At 42.2% G+C, this 15,867-nt stretch overlaps 1 protein-coding gene across 3 annotated transcripts in view; it reads left to right on the forward strand.

Moving 5' to 3' along the window:
- The window catches only part of ntm (neurotrimin), a 221,928-nt gene that overhangs the window by 194,196 nt on the left and 11,865 nt on the right, over nt 1-15,867 (forward strand). For all 3 annotated transcript variants that reach the window (XM_057054068.1, XM_057054069.1, XM_057054067.1), the window contains 2 exons: nt 2,814-3,046; nt 10,375-10,500. In XM_057054068.1, coding sequence (XP_056910048.1) covers nt 2,814-3,046; nt 10,375-10,500 — 359 coding nt within the window. The remainder of the gene's footprint in view (nt 1-2,813; nt 3,047-10,374; nt 10,501-15,867) is intronic.

Genomic DNA, 15,867 nt, shown 5'->3' on the forward strand with positions numbered 1-15,867 from the left:
CCAACAATCCTGACAGAGGTTGCTCTCAGGTTACTGGGGAATTTCTTATAACTGATATTAGAAAGTGGCAAAAACACTGAATTGGAGTGCTGATATAAGACCCCTTAGTTGGGAAGCAGTTAGATGAAGTGTGGTTAATACTGAAATGGGAAAATGCTGTCACCCTGTAACAAGCTGTAAACATATTAATATACACAGTTATGTGTGTTGTGTAGTTACAGTTGACTGGACCAAATGGGCTGCACCAAAGATGTGCCTTTTCTGTTTAGAAAAAAAAAAAAAGAGATGTGACTAATGTGTGATGTGAGTAAATAGGCTGTTTTTATGACCTCAGGCCACAGCGCTGCTTTTTTTTAGGATCGTTTTTAGCACCGTTAACCACAACATTTACACACAGCATACTCCTGTTTCCCAGACAGAGACAAATGATTACAGGATCAATATTTGCTTTCTGCATCGCAAATGATGGGAAGTAGATTGTAAGATGAACGGGCTGGTTTGCGTCTTTTGTGTCTTTGTATTAGCTTACAGACCTACAACTCTGTTCTAACTCTGCCAGTGTTATTTATAAAGGTTATCAAGTAACAGCACCAAATGCATTTGCAGCTTGGTGAATTAATTTACTGTTGCCATAAGAGATGAAAAACCTATTTTAAATCCACTTTGTCATCATAAATTGATCCCTCACCATCTCATATCGCCTGTGATACATTATTTTGGAAGGGTAATGCTCCAGTTTATTGATTATTCTGTCTCCCTCTCTCTCACACATACACACACACACACACACACAGAAGACGAGGTTCTTTTTCGTTCTGTCTCCTTTCCAGTCTGTAGCACCACAAATGCCTCATGGTCGCCTTTGACCTTGAAGCCTCCACCGAAGGGGAATTTAGCAATGCTGCAAGAGCACCTCTGAGTGTACACAAACCATCCGATCCAAACTGACGTAATGAAGCTACTCAGTGTTACCAAATGTTAAATATTCCAAACCCGTATTCATGACAAGTTTTGGCCACTGAAGATACAATTTGGTGGATTAGCATGGCCTCAGTTACTTAGCATTCTGTGTCCAGATCCACGCAGTTACATCCAAAAGTAAACAGCTGTGTTTCTTTTTGGAAGTGCAGCTCCTTTCAACAAAGCAGCTCTCTGTGTCCGGTCGAAATCTGGATTTGTTGGCGTCATCGGCTACCTTCCGTCTCATGGCCTTCGTGACTCTTTTTTTAAACTGAGATCAGGTTTTTTGTTTGGCTGTTTGCATTTCCCTTTAAAGTGTATTGAACTGACCCACGTGCGTGGAAGAGCAATAACAATAGCATCAGGCCCCGCGCGCTGTTACACCAAAATAAACGTGGAGGATGGGAGCATTCTCACTCTGAATCCAAGACTTTGTGCAGGGGAAGCTGGAAAATGAGCCGAGGACAGCGAGAATTAAGAAAAAGAAACCGAAATATTATATTTTTGTGTTGTGGCTGCAAATTTCAGTAGAGTGATGCCCTCCATTTTGAAAAAAAGGGTCTACTATGGTGTTATTTTGGGAAAATCAGACCTGTCTCTACGTAAATTAACACCACATATTTAAGTGAGCTGAATTTGATTGGAAAAACACCCGATCTGGTCACCCAACCCCCCCAAAAGAATCAGATTTTAGCCCCTTTTTGACAGCAGTGTGAGTGGAGCTATTGCGCCAACCACATTTGAATGAAATGACTCAAAGTTTGTTGACAGATTTATCAAGAAACAACTGATGACTCCAAAGCTGCATATGGATGACGTCTGGTTCCAGAAAAAGAAATAAAATAAAGTGAATATACACATTATTCTGCTATACTGCAGACTGAGTAAATACGTAAGACATCCCTGCAATGTATTCAGGCTCGTTTAGCTACCATAACATTTGGAAAAATCGAATCTTTCCAAATGATTACCTTGTAAATGAAACATTTTGAGTATATGTTAAGCATCATATGCTCCAAATCACAAGTGCATAATCAATAAAGTTACTCCTGAACAGGGTTGACCAGGACCGGACTCATAAAGATTTTATTATTCAGTCTGTGAATGATTTCAAACTATGTAAAGGGCAAGATGCTTTCAAAAATTTGATGCCAAATTATGTAATATTAACATAACGCAGTTCTCTTAACCTTTCAGAAGGTCATATGAATAATGTTATAATTATAACTCTATATGTAGTTTATCATTGTAATTTTTAATAGAGGCCAGATGAACATGCGTCTCTCACTGTAAAGGCTGTTTATGTCAGAGAGATTTTAAGTCTCTGTTTGAGCAGGATTCATGATCTCCAGAAGGTCACATTCCATTTTATAGCAAACTGTCAAACAGCACAGCAGCATGGGTGTAAGATCAACTGGTGGTGATGATCCAAAAAGGTCAACAGTCTGGTATTTCAGAGGAGCCTTCCCAATGCATGAGTTTGCAAGGTTTTTTTAAAAAAAAACAATTTCATCTTGAATGGAGACTTGTCTCTCATGCAGGCACAAAATGTGCGAGCTGTTTGGCTGTGGGTTTTCCTCTTGGCAGTGTGCTCAGTGTTGACTTTGATGAAGCTAGTCTCCGCTGGAGCCAACATAGCAGCCTTTGTTAATGGGAGGAACTTTCATGTTGTGTTGAAGTGAAAAGGACCTAATATAACAATGCTGTCTCCTTTTACACATACGTTCTTCTCACTGGGTCGTGCACAAGTTGTCTAACTTTCCACTAGAAACTTTTGGATTCTATCAGCGCAGCAGTTTATGCATAAGTACTCTTACTCCACTTTCTCTCTCTCGCTCTTCTTCCAATTTTAGATGTGCGCAGGGTGATGTGGTCACACACACAGCTTGGCTAAACCGGTCGAGCATACTCTACGCTGGAGAGGACAAATGGTCGGTGGATCCCAGAGTGAGTCTGGTGGCTCTGAATCAAGACGAGTTCACCATCAAGATTGAAAATGTGGACATGACAGATGAAGGCCAGTACGTGTGCGCAGTCCAGACCAGCAGTCGACCCAGAACCACCTCGGTGCATCTTATTGTCCAAGGTAACACGTAGCGTAACAATCACTCCATTCAAGCAAGAAGGCAAACTTCTACACGCATTTGCTCTTTTGTTTTTCGTCTCGAAGTCTCATTTTCTTTTATTGCACCACTGGGGCAGTTAGAGACTAAATGCCTTGCTCATGTGGAAGGAAGGAAGATTGCTTCACATTGGCTCTGCTTTGTGAGGTTAATGGGGAGTACCAAATGTTATGCTACTTCTGCTAAAATGATGTATGGAGAGATACAGTTAGCTTTAAAGCTAATATGTAGATGATCTGTACATCTGCCTGTTTATACAGACATTATGGGCATATACAGTATAAAGTCTACACACACCGCCCTTAAATATAACCGATTATTTAATGAATGTGGGGACATTTTATCATCTAGGGCAGTGGTAAGTCGCATTGCGGCTCTTGCAAATACTGGTCAGCAGATTTGCACGACACAGATAATATCCTCACAATGCCAGCAGCCACGACAAGTGTTCTACTCCAGAGTTCTGGTCCAGCTTGGCTGGGTTGCATATTTAAAAGTATCATACTATTCTGTAAAGCAAATAAAACGGGTTACGTTGGTTAGGTTCTCTGCAGCAACCCGAGCAGTTCAGGTCATAGGGCAGGACGAGGGGCCGTGCTGATTCCAGAAGACTGGACGTCCGTCCATGTGGCTTTTTATGGATAGTTTCGTACCTTCACCGTGGAAAACTGTGGGTTTTCATCGAGCAAGGATGTGGATATATTTGATGTTCACAGAATGTAATTTGTCTTTAAAGAGATTTGCTATCTAGATTATTCTGTGTATGTTTAAAGGAGCCACGCTTCCAGTTTCTTAGAGTATAAATGGTGAAGAAATTGCAATGATATGATCAGTGAACGTGGACTTCATACGCACAATGATATAAGGGTTTGTGAAGGAGATAAGAGCTTGTTTGTGGCCTCAAAGAAAGCTCATTATACGAAACTGGCTGTCCTCCATCTCTTTTGGTCTATCAGAGATTCTTGATGGCTCTCCAGTCTGAACAGTCAGACCCTGGAAACACACCCGATCGCACTGACTCATCCCAGGCAGAAAGTTGCAGTCTGAGCCACTGCTTGATGCTTCGTTTACATGAGAGCACTTTAGGGATCTGGGAATATTTAGCATCACATTGTAAATCATACTATGTTGAAGGGAACACATCTGGCAGTCAGGCCAAACAAAGCACTCTTTTACCTAACTCAAAAGACCCCAACAGGGCCACCGTGGGCTAGCCACCCATGTTGGTGGGCTGCAGCACAAAGACTGCCTGGATCCGCCCACGGGTAGCTACGAAAAGTTCTAAGAAAAATACACCCCTTGCGTCACCGAGAGCGGGGCCAGAAGATGGCTCGTCACCAGTCAACCTGGTAACCAACAGAGGAGGGAAAGAGCCTATGATGAGCATCATACCTGAGACTCCAGCAGCTACAGGAGCACACCCGCTCCAGAGGGGCACACGTGCCAGAATGGGCCATCTAAGCTCTGCCTATGGAGTGGAGAGGTTCAGATTCGAAGGTAAGCGATCTACGTCATCAACCTCCACCAAGGCAGATGGAAATACAGTAGATCACCTAGTCAGAGAGAGGAGATATCAAAGGACCCCCACCCCTGAAAAATACTATTACACCACTTAGGACAGTTGAAAACCTTCTGAGAAAATTCTGAATGAATGAGTAAACAAGGTCAGGCTTCTACAGGGTCTCCTTCATATTTTTGAAGATTCTATTCACAAAAGAGCAGAGTGGAAGTCTGTCAGTGGCAAGACACATATCAGCTTCCTGCGAATCCTCTGGAACCTACGTGATAAACGAGTTGTATGAGAAAAGAGGGAGACACCACCATCCTAGTGGAGGGCTGTATGGATTCTTATACTCAAGGAAAAGGATTCGTCAGTGGTCTTTATAAATTTTCAGCGTTGGCAGGCTACCTGCAAATAAAACAAGCTGACCGACACATCAATCCTGAAAGCAGGCTTCTCCGTTTATGTCGACCATGTCAGTGTCTTCTGGCATCAGATCCAGGTCAAGAAGAAGGAGTTAACAGACCTTCACGTGGTTTTCCTGGACCTCACAACCACCTTTTGAAAGCTGGCTTGGCATGAAGTTCATGAATTTCTAACCAGCCTCCCAATTTGGTTGTGAATCAGTAGCCATGGCTGAAAGTGAAAGGGAGAAGTTCCTAAAAACGACTCCACCTCCATCCAATCTCATTGGTTTGGCTTTACCCCAAAGTGTCCCGCAGCGGGAAACGTGACGTCACTGTTCCGCCCTTCTGCCGCTGTCTCACCACCTCAAATCCGGGTGTCTGGCAGTGGAGCAGGGCACGCGAGTGGAAGTTACCTGAAGACTGTGATCAAAAGCTCTGCTTCCCAACTATGATCAGGTCCAACCTGCGACCAGAATTGGTGCTATGCTCAGCTTCGATCAGGCAAGTGTACATCATTAAGCTCATAGTGCCCTGAGAGAGCTCACTAGAGGAGGCCAAGATGCTGAAGGACATGGTGGTTGCTGCTGGTGCGCAAGAACAAAGCTGAAAGGAGAGGCAGAGGATTGGAAGCCACCTCAAACGCCTCACCAAAAAGTTGGGAGCGCGAGGGAAGGCCCACTGGCAAGGACCTCTGCTATGTCTCGGCGTAGGATAATACCAAAACACAACATAAAAGGAAACATGACAAAAGTAAATAAGGCTGCAGTCAAACAGAAATTTTGATTCGTTATGATTGGGTATAGCAGACAAAAAAGGAGGAAGGGGAAAAACAAGGGACTGCACACCCCCCGAGGCAGGCAGTGACAACAAACACAGTAAGAAAGACAATCACATGACCTCAGGTCATAAGACCTCACTCGGTGCTGTGGAGGAATGGAAAGAAACTCCATCTGGATCGTCAAGTGTGTTTAGGGCATCTCGGGGTGAACTCTGGACACTGGTCACTGCTGAACCCTCTGGAGGTGTCATGGGCCCATGGGTGAAACACCCAAAATGGGGGGTTTGATAACTCAAAGGATGTCATGGCTCATCTCAAGTATGCACTTGAAAGTCCTATAATATAATCCAGACACTGACTTTAATAACACATTTTATTAACCTTTCTTTTGACTTTGTGTGCTTTTCCTTCCATTATTGCTTTTTCTTGAGTTTTGAATACATCACTGCCACAGTATAACTTTGCTACTCTGCATAACAGCACAGGATCGACAGTATGATATATACAGAGGTCTTGTCTAAAATCTACATCCTGCTAATCAATTTACAACTTAATTCCCGCTACCTTTGAAACAGGACGTGTTATCGGTGGGTGGTTCTCATCACCATGAGACGAGAGATGGTTGTAATCATTAAAAATACACGGATCAGCTTAATTGTTCCTGAGAGTTATGCTTGAGGAGACGGACAAAAGCAATACCTACCTGACGTTTGAGATGTTTTCATGTGCAACAGGCGACAGACCTTCGGATGTTATGACACAGCTATGATCACATTTATCACTTTAGTGTCAACAGTTGACGCACAATCAGTAACTATTAATTTGATTTTATAGGAATTAAAGGAGCTACCCTATCTTTACAACTGGTACTTAGTATCTATAATTATACTACAATGCAACTTCTTAACTTAGATAAAAAGTGAAAACAAGCCCTATAGTCTTGAACTCACTGTTGCCATGGTGACAGCAACAGCAGGAGGAAGGTGAATGCTGGCTGAGGCACCGCAGTATAAAGTGTAGTGTTATTGTGTTCCTTCGCTGCTGCCGGTCCAGCATTCCATATGGGAATGAATGGTTTCACATCTGAGCACATCTTCAGGTATTCTGTCAGGAGCTGTTGAAAGAAAAGCTCCTGGGAAGGTTCTGACTTTGACCACAGTCAAAGCTGACAGACTCTTTATGAGAGAACTTGTTGGAATTGAAGGTTGTGAGTCTCAAACAAATAGGAATATCCCTTGTGTTGGAGTCTGGTGGAAGGTAAGGTAACTTTACACATACTGTATAATTAAACAGACCTAGAGGATGATCAATCACGGCATGAACTTTGACAAAAGACACTCAAATTCAAGTCACTGTCCCCCAGAGAGATAAAAGAAATTGACTGTGCTTTGCACCTATGCAAAAATTACTATTCCTGTTATTGATTAAAGCCTTGTACAGTCACATAGGTATACATGGGTATTTACTAGTTAGCTCATTTATGCTATGGGCTAAACAGTACCTGCGTTTCCACCTAGGTACTCTAGGAGGGAGGTCATTATTCAGTCTGACGCTCTATTTACACATGCAGCCTTTCCCAGCAAAAGACCTCAGCGTCACTGAGGACACAATAGCTAGAGGAAGTTAATCGACTGCTTCATTGTTCCTTCCTGGGAAACTGCAGACTTAGCAAGTGCTCTGTTCCTCTCCCGTGTGGAAGATCGTGGTTCTCTGGTTGAACAGGGAATTTAAAAATGCATGAAAAGATGTCCAGTTTCAACAATGAAGACACATCCTAATGTTCTTCCCCCTGCGAAAGAATGACCAGCATTCCATGGAGAATTTTCCATGGACCTTATGACCGTCCTGCACGTCACATGTGTTGCCATCATGTTCCATTATTACTGCTGCCAAAGGGCTGGATTTTTCTGACTCTCACAACTGAGGCCTGCAGTGAGATTATCACCAGCTAGTGGACCTGACGTAAACGCTGATGACAGATGACCCCCCCAGGGAAAAGCCCTGTTTTCTTTACATGCATCCTTACACTCGTTCTCTTTGGAAATGTTTTAAGATCTGATTATTAACATGATACAAGATGTGTCTTGATTTTAGCTATACATATACTGTATATGGCTATAGATCTAAATGATATCCTCTTTGCTTGGAATGTTTTAGTACAATCGTCTATATAGAGACATTGATGCACAAAGATATTCTTAGCAGAAGGATCACCACCAAAACAACAGTAGAGTGTGTAACAAGCTGACACAGAGAATCGGTCTGCGTTCACTCTGTCTCCCATCAACAAAAGCAGCGCTGAGACATATCGGGGGATTTTTGTCATTCACAACGAGTAAATGTGGTTTAAATTGCCGGTGCATAAATTATTCATGGCGGCGTCGACTTAAAAACAAGTCTGATGTGACAGAAACAAGTTAAAGCACTGCTGACATTCCTTTTAGCAGATGATCCTCTGATGTCAAAACACAGATGTGTGTTCCTGTTTCATTGCAATCAACATGACAAAAACATTCTTGGACGCATCTGTCGGATTCAGAGAAAGGAAGACAAACTATATTTATTCAGGGGAGAGGGCAAAGACTGAGGCGTCCCCAGTCGATTTTTTCAGCCATATTTAGCCATAAGTGTGTGTTTTTTGTTTAAACGTTCAGTTTGAGTTTTTAATGAATAAAGAAAAGTCTGCACGCGGTAGACATGAGACTAATCATGCTGGTGTCTTTAGGATTTCCACGGGGACGTATAGTTCTGAAATACTAAGAACCTTAACTTCGCCGCTACCCAATCTTCCTAAACTGGGACTAACTCTGATGACAGCATATCAGTGGATAACAGATGGCTTTTACACAATCAGTCCACCTTCACTCCTCGTTCGCCCTTGTTGTATTTCTTTTTTTAATTGTCTATTTTTATTTCAATGAGCTACATTTAGATAAAAGGAAAACTAACTATAATTCTGATCTTGAAGAGCAGGGAGAGGTGACATTTATTACGTTATAATATTTGTGATGGGGATGATTGCGTTTTGAATCTTTCTGGTGTGTTTTAGGCCGTGAAACTAGAGGTCGTGCATCCATTTTCTGTTAACTCTGACTTAATTAGGGTCACGAAGGGTGCTGGGGTCTCTCCCAGCAGTCACCTGGAGAGCGGCAGGGATGTACCCTGGACAGGTCACCAGTCCATCACAGGACACACTCCGTGCACTCACACCTGGGGGCAGTTTAGAGAAGGGCATTAATATTTATTGAGGAGCTCCTCCATTAAAAAAACAATGCTTGAGGGGTACCTATTGCACCAACAGTGTGACAGAACCTTATCTGGTGTCACTATCCATGAATCTGGAGTGAGAGTGCAGAGCTCTTCCAGGTCTTGGCTGATGCGTGTAGTTTGGCATTTGTATGAGTGACAGCTCCTCAATGCAACATGTGATATTTCCTCATGTTGTTACATATTTCCCCTCAGCATAAACCCCGTGTTAAGAATTAATCCTGTTGGCAGCTTGTAGTCAATTAGGCTTGTTTTTTTTAATTTTCTTTTTCTGGTTGAAAACTTTGGTGAATACATGAGTGTGTAGCTGCTGGCTGCATTTGCATACACTCAGACAGCCAAAAACATATCTCACTCTTTCAGCTGGGTGGATTCAAAGCTCATGAGCAGAAAGTTTTATTTGTCCACAGGCAGTTTTTGAAAGAATTGCCTACAGAGTACAGAGTTACTTTATTTCTACATTAAATTTTGTAGATTTTGTAGAAAGAGATAAGCTTCAAGGGAAGTTTGTTTTCATGTATCTGGAGGGAAAAAAATGAATGCGTAAGTGAAATCTGGGAAGATTCCAAACTAAATTAGGTCTTTTATAACTTTCGTAACGGTTGTATTTATTTTGTCGCATTTCTGACTGGACTCACCACAGCAGTGCCCCAGGACAGGGGCTCTTAACTGTTCCCACATTTTCCCATAGTCATTATGTGGCCATCCACTTTTGGGTTTTTTGTTCCTTGTTATACTCAATGAACAAAAATCCACATTTGAATTCTATTCACACTGTTGCCATCTTACCTCCTAGTGACACAAACTTGAAGTAAGCGTCAATCAAATGGTAGTTACCATGGCTACCATCTGGGGACTGCACTTGTAAAAAAAGTTATTTTCAAAATCAAAGACATGTCCATGTCAGATTAAAAATTAGTTACTTTTCTTTTTTAACCGGCTGCCTGCGTCCCATAATGAAAGGGTCCACAGCCCACTTTTGGGCCGCGCCCCACCAGTTGAGACCCACGATCATAGGTCACTTTTAGGAGTCATAGGAATCTATTTCTTTCGCGAATCTATTTCTCTACCCAGCCGGCCATCAACAGGAGGGTCCCCCTACATGAGCCTGGTCCTGCTCAAGGTTTCTTCCTGTTAAAGGGGAGTTTTTCCTTGCCACCGTTGCTTGTCTGGGGTCAGGCCCTGGGATTCTGGAAAGCACCTTGAAACAATTTTGATTGTAAAAGACGCTATATAAATAAAGATTGATTTGATTTGATTTGATTAAAAACATATTTTTATATATTTTTAAACAATCAGAGCAATATCTCTTAAACATCCCAACGCTTGCTTTCACAGTGCCAACGAAAATCATCAACCTGTCTCGAGACGTTGTGGTGAACGAGGGCTCCAACGTCACTCTGCTGTGCCAGGCCAGCGGTAAACCAGAGCCCTCCATCAGCTGGAAACTCATCTCCTCTCCAGGTACCCTGTTTTATTAGCTACAACCCAGGCTTCCGCTTCCCTTGGCCCATAAAATAAATCAATTTACTATATTCTCACTATCACTCGTCCCTTTGCCTTTTCGCTCTTCCCCTTTGTTTATCACCCCATCCTTGACCTTCTTTGACCCCCTCCTTTAGTTATTACCAGTCATTACCTTTTTCCCGATCATCATTACACTATAATTATTTGCAGGAAAACAAACTGACCCCATTGTTATTGGACTAATTAATTAGGATAATAGGATGGATGTTAATGTGATGGAGGGACTTGAATGGAAGGATTACCGCACGAAACATCAACACAGTGGGGCTCATCGTGAATTATACCAGCAGGCTACAGCCAGTACGTCCAAAATCGACTTGGTTGCCTTTTGCATGCTCTGCTGCTTTTACTTCATTATTCTCAGGACAGAATGGTGGGAAGCAGCCGCGTGTCCCCTGCTGTGTCTTCATCACAATGAGCCGGAGAATGTTTGCATTCATAATAAATTCCAGTTTCAGGACAGAGCATTTTAGCTTTCATGTGCATTGGCTTTTGTATTAAAGCTGATTTCTGGGAAGAGAAATGTTAATCCGACACATGCGTGCGACCTGCCCGGCAGGGGGGCAAACATGTGCGGTGCAAAATATCACTTCACATCTGCACAAATGTCTGCATATAAATCATAAAATATCATCATCTCGCCGAGTTTATTCACTTTTAGCACAATAAAGTGCAATGCCATGACATCAGTTGAATTAATATTACCGTATTTTCTGGACTATATGTCGCTCCGGAGTTTAAGTCGCACTAGCCAAAAAATGCATAATAAAGAAGAAAAATAGATATATAAGTCGCACTGGACTATAAGTCGCATTTTGGGGCAAAATTTATTTGGTAAAATCCGAGACTAAGAACATACATTTCATCTTGAAAGGCAATTAGCATGGATTAGCAATAGTGTTACGGTATGCTAATGTAACAAATTCAGCTACCTGACCCACGACGAACTGAGTATATGCCTGCTTTGTTAACGTAACATATTAACATAACATATAGAATAAAGAACATCCCAGCAAGTTTACCAAACAATCAAGTCTAACTCCATAGACGAAGCGCCGCTTCTTCTTTTGCGTCGCTAAAGGGACTCGTTCCTCAGGTACACACGCCTAGAGCGCCCTCTTGTGGTTGTAAGTGTGACAATAACGAACATGTGAAATTCTGTAATAATGTATTTATTTAACATATAAGTCACTCCGGAGTACAAGTCGCAATATGGTAGATTTCAACCAAGTTTGTAAGTGTGACACTCGTCTTTCATTACTTGATCACATGACAGAGCACCTCCAGGCAGCTTTGACTTTGCAGGTCACAGGAACATCGGTTTGATTTCATTTCTATCAATAATTGGATCTAAGCTTTTCAAGCATTCTTTCTCTCATTAAATGAGGGCTTATTTATTAACCACCTTTTCTTTTTTTTCCCTTGTAAAGCTAGCAAACAGAGATTCTGGACATTCATTTTACTGTTTACTCTTTTTTATTTAACCTTCGATGTGATTACCTGCTTGTGTTATTCTCCGTTTGTTTGGATTATTATTCCACAATTTGAATTCAGCTCCTTTTAAACCCTTGTAGAATGTTGTTGAATAGGAAAGCTGTTATTTATGGTGTTTTTTCTCTCTCTCACACACACACACAGACACACACACACAAACATATATACATACATGTATGCACTGCCATTAATGTATTTACATCACTATTAAATATATACATTATGTATCAAAACCACCCATGTTTGTAGATGAATATCTATGCTATTTATTTAAGGAAGTCTATTTAGTAATGCTGCCATTGCTAATAGTCTGGCAGACAGATAACTGATTAAAATCAACATTGGTTTTCATTATCGTGGCCGTCATTAAGTAAAGACACATGGTGAAAAAGCAGTAAAAAAAGGTGGTGGATTGCAAATTACTCAGCTATTGTTCTGAGTGAAAGGGCGAAGGTGGACCTGCAGAGAAAAGTGCTGTAAATGGACAACGCTGCCAGGAAGAGCCCTATATAAATACCATTCAGTTACATTTATTCTGGTCTCTGGTAGTCAAGGCAACAACGATCAGCATCAATATGCCAATGTCTTATTTCAAGCGCAGTTTATACAATGTGGTTTTATTATGAGCATTGAGTTTGTTAGGGACAAAGCAGGAGTAGCAGTAGTAGCAACAGTAGTGGCAGTAGCAGCAGTAGTAGCAGTAGTAATAGCAGCAGCAGCAGCAGTAGTAGCAGCAGTAGTAGTAGCAGGAGTAGCAGCAGCAGCAGTAGTAGAAGCAGTAGAAGCAGTAGTAGTAGCAGCAGCAGTAGTAGCAGCAGGAGTAGCAGCAGCAGCAGTAGTAGCAGCAGTAGCAGCAGTAGTAGTAGTAGCAGTAGCAGCAGTAGTAGCAGCCGTAGCAGCAGCAGTAGCAGCAGTAGTAGCAGCAGCAGCGGCAGTAGTAGTAGCAGTAGTAGCAGTAGTAGCAGTAGTAATAGCAGTAGTAGCAGCAGTAGTAGCAGCAGCAGTAGCAGCAGTAGCAGCAGCAGCAGCAGTAGTAGCAGCAGCAGTAGCAGCAGTAGTAGCAGCAGCAGTAGTAGCAGCAGTAGCAGCAATAGTAGCAGCAGTAGCAGCAGTAGTAGTAGCAGTAGTAGCAGCAGTAGCAGCAGTAGCAGCAGCAGCAGTAGTAGCAGCAGTAGCAGCAGTAGTAGCAGCAGCAGTAGCAGCAGCAGCGGCAGTAGTAGCAGCAGTAGTAGCAGTAGTAATAGCAGTAGTAGCAGCAGTAGCAGCAGTAGTAGTAGCAATAGTAGCAGCAGTAGTAGTAGCAGTAGTAGCAGTAGCAGCAGTAGTAGTAGCAATAGTAGCAGCAGTAGTAGAATTATGTGTTTTCTATCAAAAAGTCAGAGGGAAATGCTCATTTCTTGGAACCTTTCTAGGAGCAACAGAAATTCTTCAGATGACCGTTTTTACCCACAGTGACGCTGTGGACCAATAAAAATGTTTTACACTCTTTCATCTCATTTATAATTGAACAACTGCAATGTTGCAGGAAATAAATGAAAGCCGTTAGTCAGGATTCTACTGTAACTGCATAAAAGTTCTTGATTCAAATCTTCATTTTTCTTAAGTCATCGACTTAAACTTCCTCTTCTCTTTCTCTAAATACGTTAAAAATCAAAAAAAGTCATGGTGGTAAAAGCGAGCGACCGAGGTCATTGATCAGAGCAGCGGATTTGCTTTGTTCCACGGCTGCTGAGAGGATATCGACATTTTATATCATATATATATATATATTTTTCAAATTAGCATCATATTGACCCTGAACATGCTCTGGAACATTTATGTTCTTGGTTATGTGTGTGTGTGTGTGTGTGTGTGTGTGTGTGTGTGTGTGTGTGTGTGTGTGTGTGTGTTTTGACATTTCGTCAACAATGCAAATTTACTTGAATGTTTATTACATGTTTTAAGATAAGCTATAAGAGGTATGTAAATTCTAAGGGACTTTCTCAAGAACAGACATGTCAAGTCCACATCGATCATCAGAGCTGGACCAACGCACGTCTCTGGTGTCAACAAGGCGTCTCATGTGTCCTGCTGGTTCACACCGTCATCACCCACGGCTTAAAAAACCTCACTTTGTTCCATTTGACAGTTCAAACCATCCCAGCCAACCTGCGCGAGGTTTAATGGCACCAGCGAGGCAAATGTGTTTATCCCTGCAAAATACCACCGAGCTGAGCTGCAGAAATGTCAGAAAAAATCCAAATCGAAACTAGAGTCAGTTTTGATGTTTATTATGCATTTTAACACAGTTCATGCACGTGCACACTGGCAAAATGGCCCCCTCGGCGGGCAGTCTGAGCATAAAAAGCACTTCTATCTAAAAGCATCTGTCCGTCCGTCCCTCCGTCCGTCTTTATTTATATAGAGTCTGTTAGATTCAAAATTGGAAGAAACTTTGAGCAGGACCAGGCTCATATAGGGGGACCCTCCTGCTGATGGGGGAATTGGGTAGAAAAAGAGGAGAAGGGGGAGGAGAGGTAGAGGAGATAAAAGGTGGAGCATAGAAATACATTGTATTAATTAAAATCAAATGTCTGTAGAGTTGAGTGGGTCAGCGGGGTCAGAGGTCAGGAGGAGGAGAGGAGAGAAGTAGAGGAGATGGAGGAGGAGAGGAGAGGAGAGGGTTAGGGTAGGAGAGGAGAAGAGGAGAGGAGAGGGTTAGGGTAGGAAAGGAGAGGAGAAGAGGAGAGGAGAGAGGAAAGGGTTAGGGGAGGAGAGGAGAGGAGAAGAGGAGGGGAGGAGACAGAGGAGAGGAGGGGAGAGGAGAAGGAAGAAGAGGAGAAGAGAGAGGCGGAGAGAGGAGAGTGTTAGGGGAGGAGAGGAGAAGAGGAGGGGAGGAGAGGAGAAGAGAAGAGGAGGGGAGGAGAGGAGACAGAGGAGAGGAGGGGAGAGAAGAGAAGAGAGGAGAGGAGAGGAGAGGAGAGGAGAGGAGAGGGTTAGGGTAGGAGAGGAGAGGAGGAGAGGAGAGGTATATACACATAAAGGTATGAATGTGCATACAAATATACCTGTATGTGTATATATGTGAGTATTTGTACACACACACATACATACATAATACATACACATACATACAGACAGACAGACATAAACACACATATTTATTTAATTTAATTTTTTTAATTATTTATGTTCAGCCATCTGTCTTGAGTCTTTATGTTCCAATAAAATGAAACCTGATTTAGGATAAATGGGAACATGGAGGAATATTTTGATCTACACGACACAAACGTGTTGGACGGTATTGTTCACATTTAAGTATTAAATAGAAAGAATTCTCCTGGGATACTTTGCTTCCTGTGATGTATGGATGATTCATTAGTTTCGATGCGCACACGTGGCATAAATGAACACAACAGGCAATCATCTTCTCGTCAAAGCAGATTCATTTCCCTTCTTTTCCTTAGAGGATCAGATGTCCCTATAATATCTGCATGGTATTAAAAAGAATGTTTCCACGCAGAGAATTTCCACTTCTGGGTGCAAAACTCTGCCTTCTTTGCATCAGTCTGCCTCAGACGCCCCTTTAAACGCTTTAAACACAATCTTTATTGATTTATCTGTGGCACCTATCTCTGCATCTTGTGTGGGCTTAGTAGATCCTGTTGTGCAACATCAATTCCAGCAGATCTTCATGTAAAATCAATCATTTCTCTGGGTACAAGCTTGGATTCCAGACTTTCTCAGTTTTTGTTTATCCCAACTGTCTTTAAAGACAGAAAAATGATGTCCAACAGTGGGACGTGTGGGCTTCACTTAAAATGTTCATAT

Source organism: Takifugu flavidus, chromosome 14, assembly GCF_003711565.1.
Source record: "Takifugu flavidus isolate HTHZ2018 chromosome 14, ASM371156v2, whole genome shotgun sequence".
In the NCBI taxonomy this organism is placed as follows: Eukaryota; Metazoa; Chordata; class Actinopteri; order Tetraodontiformes; family Tetraodontidae; genus Takifugu; species Takifugu flavidus.